The 8,266-nt window shown below is 36.6% G+C and overlaps 1 protein-coding gene across 1 annotated transcript in view; it reads left to right on the top strand.

The window, feature by feature from the left end:
* The window catches only part of TRPC6 (transient receptor potential cation channel subfamily C member 6), a 158,046-nt gene extending 153,321 nt beyond the window's left edge, over positions 1 to 4,725 (top strand). Inside the window, exons 11-13 of the mRNA XM_040257870.1 lie at positions 480 to 563; positions 2,187 to 2,262; positions 3,125 to 4,725. Of these exons, the coding sequence (XP_040113804.1) occupies positions 480 to 563; positions 2,187 to 2,262; positions 3,125 to 3,276 (312 nt within the window). The 3' untranslated portion in view covers positions 3,277 to 4,725. The remainder of the gene's footprint in view (positions 1 to 479; positions 564 to 2,186; positions 2,263 to 3,124) is intronic.
* Positions 4,726 to 8,266: the final 3,541 nt, after the last annotated feature.

Below are 8,266 nucleotides of genomic sequence, written 5' to 3' on the forward strand. Positions count from 1 at the left end.
AGTGCTTTCTTGACACCTGGATCCTATCCCTCAACAAAGTCGTCTCCTGGTGTTTCCTCAGGAGTCTCATCACAGTCTACTCAATGTGCAGATGGTGTTGTCAGTCGTGCTGGACTGTGGCTCCCTCACCAGTGGACTTCTGAGATCACCACTATTATTTTCTCAACTTGTTTGCCTCTCCCTCTACTAAGGATACAACTGTGGGAGTGTTAAAGCATGACTCTCATGACAGCATGACTGACAGCCACAAAGTCTAAGACAGTCCTCAGACAACCTCTGATGAACACACCTAAAACATCTATGATTTCTGTTGGAAGACAGAATATTAAGCAAATTAAGTTAAAATGGCACTATACATATATGTATATAAGACTATTAGTTCATATGTGTAACTATCACATATGAAACTATGAGATAAATGCCATCACATTATTTAAAAATTAAATAAGAATCAACTTCTAATTCTTTTCAAATTACAGTTTGCACATAGTAAACAATCAAGTATAAGGAGCTCAGAAGATTTCCAGTTAAACAGTTTCACTAATCCTCCAAGACAATATCAGGTAAGCATGAGGTTTTAAAGAAATAAGACTAGTTATTTGTAATATTTAGAAACTCACACTATGCAATTATTGAAAGGATAATGACCTGTTATGATATTTTTTCAGTAATAATGCACTAATACAAAAAATATTTATTAACTACCACATACTATGCACTTTCTAAGTACTAGAGATATAGAAGTAAATAAAATAGACTAAATCTTGCCATCATGGAAATTAGACCCTACATGTTTATTGTATCAAGACTATATTACAAAAAGCATAAAGAAGAGAGTAAAAGTCACCTCAAACCCTATTACTGAGCAATAAAGACTACTTACTTTTTGTGAATATTCTGCCAGATGATTATATGTATGTGTATAATTTTACATACATTTTAATATTATTATAAAAATGTTTATACAATATTGGGCTTCCCTGAAGGCTTCAGTGGTAAAGAATCCACATGCCAATGCATGAGATGCTGGTTTGATCCCTGGGTTGGAAAGATCCCCTGGAGAAGGAAATGGCAACTCACTCCACTATTTTTGTCTGGACAGAGGAGCCTGGAGGGCTACACTCCACAGCATCACAAAAGAGTCGGACAAAACTTAGTGACTAAACAGCAACAACAACAAATATGCAGTGTTATCTAAATGAGTTAATAATATATAATGAGTAATAGTTTTCCACTTCGCAAAGCATATATTCATATTAATTTTAATGGATGTACTATATTCCTTTGTACAAATAAATAATCCCCTATTGATGAACATTTAGGGTTTATTTTTTCCACTATTATAAGGAGTACTACTATGAACAGACTTGTTTGTATACCTAATTACATCCTTAAAATAAGTTCTTGAAAGTGGGACTTTATTGTCTATCATTTAATTTTGGGCTTAGGTAGTAAGATTTGGTTTAGCTTTATATCCATCCACTCAGGACTTCCTACATATGTGCTGAGCCTCTTATTATTTATAAAAAGTATATAGCAAAAGCAGTATCCTCATGGTAGAAGCCAAGTGCTGGAGAAATATTATTACATTGAAACTAGCCATTCCTAAATTATCAGAAAGTATACAATCATGTTTGGGAATGCATGTACACCTGTGGTGGATTCATGTCAATCTATGCCAAAACCAATACAGAATTGTAAAGTAAAAATTAAAAATAAATAAATTAATTAATTTAAAAAAATAAAAATAAAAAATAAAAATAAAAAAAACAAAACTGGCTACATTTCTTGGTAATGGAGGGGAAAATCTATAAATGAGGCACATTTACTTAACTTTCCATTCCCACAGGCCGAAATGCACACCTTTGACTCACCCAGCTGAAAGGCTGTGTCTTGTTCTAACATTTTTCAAGTAAAATACAAGCAATGAACATCAAGGATTGCATGCTTGCTCTAAACTTACTCTTTTTTCATGAATTAACTTTTGAGTCATTAGCCCTGGTGATGTGAAAATTTACTTTAAAATCTGTAGATAGTATACATTCCCTATCAGATAAATCGTCTTAATCTCTCATAGCTATCACTTCAAAGCATTTACTAAAGAGAGAAAGATTCAGAAGCTTATTCCAAATGAGAGATTGGTCATGAACATAAAACTAAGATGGATTTCTCCTTTCCCTGTCTAGAAAATAATGAAGAGGCTCATTAAAAGATATGTATTACAAGCCCAGATAGACAAGGAGAGTGACGAAGTGAATGAAGGTGAGTTGAAGTCAGCCTGTGAGCATAAGCCACACCTGGGGCCTGAGGCCGAGCTGAGGGAGAGCTGGAGAGGTGGGCGTGGGAAGGGTGGACTTCAAGGGGAGGAGACCACATCCCATCAGGCATCAGCACTGCCTCATGCTGGGGAAATAGAGGCTATTTCTCCAAAGGGCAGATGCCATTGGCTAGATAAGTAACTGTGGTCATCCCTTAGTCTTTGTGGGAGATTGGTTCTAGGACCTGTGTCAATACCAAGTTCCTTATATAAAAAAGGAGCATTGTATTCCAGTCTATTCTTTATATTCCAGATGCAGAGCCTGCAGACAGGGAAAGTAGACTGTACTATTTTTGTGGGGAGCGTTAGAGGGAGAGGACTTGCCTGGTAGTTCAGACAGTAAAGAATCAGCCTGCAATACAGGAGACCCAGTTTGATCCCTGGGTCAGGAAGATTCCCTTGAGGATGGCATGGCAACCCACTCCAGTATGCTTGCCTGGAGAATCCCAAGGACAGAGAAGCCTTCACAGGGTTGCAAAGAGTTGGACACAGCTGAGTGACTAATGCTTTCACTTACACTTGGAGGGAGAAATAAATGGGTGGGGAAAGTGAGGGTCCTTTGCCCCCAAAACCTGTAACATTTGTTGCTAATATTTCAATTATTTTAGGAGGACTTTCATTATAAGTTTTCTCTATAATCTTTTCATTACTCAAAATACTTAGCTGAGAAAATAGAAATCTTTCCTTTGAAAAGATTCAAAATATAGATGTGTGTGGAATTAAAACAGATTTTGATCTGTACAGAATCTCTAGTTTCTCTGCATTACATATTTACAATTGACTTCTTGTCATTCTTGTTTTTCAAAGGGGAACTGAAGGAAATTAAACAAGACATCTCAAGTCTCCGCTATGAACTCCTTGAAGAAAAAACTCAGAATTCAGAAGACCTGGCAGAACTTATTAGAAAACTTGGGGAGAAATTATCAATGGAGCCAAATCAAGAGGAAAGCAATAGATAGTGCAGAGACTTTCTTAAAAATTCATATTTATTCATCCACTTGAAGCCATATTATTTTCTGATTTATTTTTTTAAGTGCCACTGTGACCAGCTTTTAAAAAAGAAAAAGTTCAAAGATAACTTGGGTCATCCTATCATTTGGAATTCTACTATTTAATATTTATGGTGATTAAATTTCATTATTCAGGTTAAAGATTGCAGATTATGATGAAAATTACACCCAATTGTTTGGTACCTTTCTTCATAAACTGCTTTCTTGGGTCTATTGTGATGATGTGACGACCATGTAGCATCTGTCTGGGGATCATTTAGGCTGGCAGGGCAAACACACTGCACTGTGTTATTTCCCCTGATGGTGGCTTCAGGCATCTTCTTGCCTGTTCTGTGGACCCCCTGATGGTGACTGCCAGACTTGAATTTAGAGAAAAATAATCTCTTGCCATTCAGAGAAGACTATTTAATCATCCACCCTTCTTAGTCCTCACAAAATAGGATTGATATTGTCTGTGCAGAGTGGTGTTAAATCACTCCTAAATTTTCTGATTCATCTCTTTGGATATGTTACCAGTGAAACAGTGCTGCCTTCACTGAACCTTGGAAACACAGTTCAGTGTATGGTGTGTGTGTGTGTGTGTTTGTGTGTGTGTGTGTGTGTGTGTGTGCACATGTGCATATGAAATAATTGTCCTGTTTTCTTTTGCAGCCAGTATAGACACTTAAAAGCTCTTTAAGTTGTAATTTTTATTGTGACTAAAAAGATGTTGGCCAAATAAGAACCTTTTATTGGAGAAGTATCAAAGCCACAGACAATTGTGGTTATTTGGTCAAATGACAGCACAATTTTGTACCATTTCCAAGAGTCTTTATAGGTGATTTCCTACATTTGGCATCAGATGGAAAGGAAAAAAATGTGTAGACAGAACTTGCAAATACTTATCTGTTATTCTCCATATAGTCTACCCTCCTCTCAAAATATATAAAACAAGAATTTGCATTCATGAGCATTTACCAAGAGGTTGCTATTATGTATTGATAACATGAGGCAATATCTAAAAGAAAGAAATGAAGGTTCACACTTCAGCTACCCAGACTATCAATATTTAGATGATGCTGGGAATTGACTGGAAGTGCTGTTTTAAACTCAATAAAGAGAGGCTTCATATGCAAAATTTTATTTTAAGGATAAAATGGTCACAGAGAATCTGGTTAGCCCCAACTTTGATTTCGTTTACATCAAAAAACCTTTATGTAACCAGATCCAAAAATTTAGCTGAGATTTTATATTAGGTGATTTTTGTATTTATGGTTATCAATTAATTGAAAAGTTATTTAGTGATACAGAAAAGGTCTGTTTTCAAATGTTTTATGACAATATTTGAATCAGAAATTGTAAAAATCAAATTCATACCAAATGCACTACCCATGAATTAAAATAACCTAAATGCAAAAACCTTGTGTGTTATGCCATGCAAGAGATTGGCCTCCAAGCCAAGCAGCATTCTATGACAGCAAATGGGCTTGATTCTAGAAGATTCTACAGAAGATATTTAGATTCCTCAGCACTCTAGCCACCAGGAGCACCAGCAGCTCCACAGGGGCCAGGCTCACCAGGTAACAGTTGGTGAGATGGACCGACTTGTTAAGTTTGATTGACCTGACAAGATGTAAGTTTTAGGAAATGCAACAGGCATGATGGTGGGCTCCCTCAGTAAAAGGCAAAGTGCTACATGTTATTATTCAAATTATATGTCCTGAGATCAACATATTTCCTTCAAAGGGCAGCTGAACTGGCATCTCTTCTCATTTCCTTTTAATTGGAAGATGAAGAGAAACCAAGCATATTTTAAGAAAGGGTTTAAGAATTCTGGCAAGAGCTTCTTAATTCAAGGCATGTTGGCAAAGGATGGTCAAAGCACAACCATCCTGCAAAAGTCTCAAGACCACTAGCTTTAAATCATGTATTCATTTTATCTGCTTAACCTTTTACAATTAGGGTATTAAGAAATTTAAATGTGTTTATCCAAACTGTTCTCCCTCATACTTCTTCTCTGAGATTTGGAGCTTTCTAGACTTCAAGTCCCAGAAGGAGGACACAACAGTGATGTCATACTCTGACCACACTGCTCCTCCCTGAGGGCCAAGCCTGCCCGCTCCTGGGCCTGTTTTACTCTGCTGTTCTTACTCTGAAATTGAGAAATAATACAAATTCAATGTGATTTTACTAGGTGTATAAAATTAATCATCAGAATCTACTGTCTGCTTAAAACTTTGCCAGGGATTAAGAGATAGAAAATGAGTCTGACCTCAAGGAGACTGCAACCAAGTAAAGAAATGGGGCTTAATACAACTACAAAAAGTGCTTACTGAATACTCACCATCTGCTAAGTACTGTGATAAATGCTTTCTGTGCTCTATGTAATTTAATATAACTTAACACTTACAATGGGTTTTCCTGGTGGCTCAGTGGTAAAGAATCTGCCTGCCAAGCAGGAGATGCAGTTCAGTCCCTGGGTCGGGAAGATACCCTGGAGAAGGAAATGGCGACCCACTCTAGTATTCTTGCCTGGGAAATGCCATGGACAGAGAAGCCTGGCAGCTTATAGCCTATGAGTCAGGTATGACTAAGCAACTAAACAACAGCAACCAATGCTTACAATAGCTGTATAAGGTAACTAGTATTACTATCCTCATTTTATAAATGAGAAAACAGAGGCTTTTAGTGGCTAAGTGACTTGCATACAGAGTAAGTATCAGAATCAGGACTAAAACCTAGGCCTGCTTCACAACAAAGGTCTCACACATACCTGGGATCTTGACCGACTAATCTGCAGTATGAGTACCTCGATGTCAAAGCTCATAGTTCAATCTGTAGGGGAAGAAAAGTGACCTGTACCTGAAAATCCACAGTTCCATTGTACACCCAGTCCAGAGGCACATAATCACATTAGTCAAGGAAGGCTATGAGTAAAGAGAAGATCTGATTTCAAAAGGACTGCGGATACAAAAGAGAATAAGAGATGGAGATGTATATTAAGGGGAGAGGGGAACATAGAGTGAGCAAGACCAAGAGTTGGACACGAGTGTGGGGCACAGAGGAAGAGAGTGAATTCAGTGGCTGTGACTCAGGGTGAGGAGAACAGATTGACTTTGGACAATCTATCCCACCCATCCAGCACTATTCCTGTATGAAAGAATCTTATCACTGTATGAAAAGTTAAAAAAGAAAAAATATACTAAAATTTCAATTAAAATGGAGAGACTCTATGCAGCAGTATTTGCCAACCAGGTAGCCTGACCTAAAAATGCTCCAATAGAATCAGTCTGGACCAATATCCAGCTTCAGGCCAAGGAAGAGCTGTTTCTCCAAGTGCCACAGTCTAAGTATGACCTTCATCTGTTCCAACAAGCAGGTATGGCTTCCTTCTTCACCCTGAAACCATCCCTTGGGGTCACATGCTAGGTGTTCCCACCGCTGTGCTGAATGGTGCTGGGTGGGAGGTTCTACCGCAGTTAGAGCCTCTGCCCAACTAGAGGCTGCAGGTTGAATCACTAAAGAAGCAGAAAAAGATACAAATTCTTTTTTTTAGATCTGAATCTCATTTTCATATAATTAAGAAAAGCTTTTATAGTAAGTACACATTGTTTAAAACTGTTTATTTTTAAAGTACATTTTAGTGTTTTTTAACAGTTTAGCCTAATCTAAAAATGATATAGTATACATTAATATATCCTTTGAAAGTGAGATAAAGGAAATGAGCATATTATCTCTGTTTTACAGAATACTGGAACAAAAAAGTCCACTTCAATATAGGCAAACAATTTGAAGTACAGAACAATAAAATATTATAGAATAAAAAGGTAAATTTATATCCTGGTTGAATTAGCAATAAGAAAAAATACCAAAAATATCAGAACTAAAATATTAGCAATATCAAAAATTTGGTCTTCATCTGTTTTGAGCATCTATCACTGTACAGAAGTCATATAGAGATTAGCTCAAGGTGGCAGTAGAAGTTCACCCACTTATGAAAATACCAAAATCACAACTAACTGCTGTACAAGCATCAACAAGAAAATGCTAGAACCTACCAAAAAGGATGTGAATTCTTGACCCAGACCTCTGTGTTGTACTTGGGAAACTTATCTGAGCAGCTTTCCAAGTGAGCAAGTTAATCACAGGTTGTGTAGGAGTATAGCTCAGCATCTTACCACTGACAGTCAAGTTCAAAATTCAGCTAAATAGCTGTTACCATAGAAAACATTGACTTTTCTGAGTATTTACTTTTATATGTGACTAGCTGAGGTTAGAGATACACCACAAATAAAAGACTCAGGTATTGAAGGCAAATTAATTGCATCATTAGAATGATTGCTCGAAGTTTCTTCTTTACTTTGTATTTACAGCAATGACTGTAAATATTTCTATGGACACTTTTAAAAACTTTCCCAGTATGAATTTGATAACACCTATTCTCAAATCACAGAAAGCTTTCATTTTGAAATCAATTTTTGATGAGACCTTTGTACAACTGAGTAAATAGCTAGAGACGCTGGCCAACTGTATGATAGGCTTTTTTTATATTAATGCCATTTGACAGACATTTATCCAGTGTAGGTGGATCATGGGGTCATTGATTCAAGGTTTTCAAACTCTTTTTGAAAATGACAAAGCAAGCACCTAACTTATTCAATGATAAGGGGAATTATACCTATGAAAGAGATCATATTAGTCATAATGCTAAAAAATAGTCTTTTAGATTCACAATAGTCATCGTACTCCCTAAGTATAATGTTATCGAAGACACTGAAGTAAAAACTAAGGAAATATTGGTATGTACAGAATCTAAAAATGGTTTACTTTCTTCTTTTTCTAATGGCCACTCTGAAAGCCATAAGCTTCTGTTATTATCTACTGATAAACTGTAGGAACAGTGTGTAAAAGGCAGATAAATACGCATGCCCTCTAGTAAATGCACAGAACATTAATATTT

This window comes from Oryx dammah, unplaced genomic scaffold (genome assembly GCF_014754425.2).
Source record: "Oryx dammah isolate SB20612 unplaced genomic scaffold, SCBI_Odam_1.1 HiC_scaffold_17, whole genome shotgun sequence".
Classification (NCBI taxonomy): Eukaryota; Metazoa; Chordata; class Mammalia; order Artiodactyla; family Bovidae; genus Oryx; species Oryx dammah.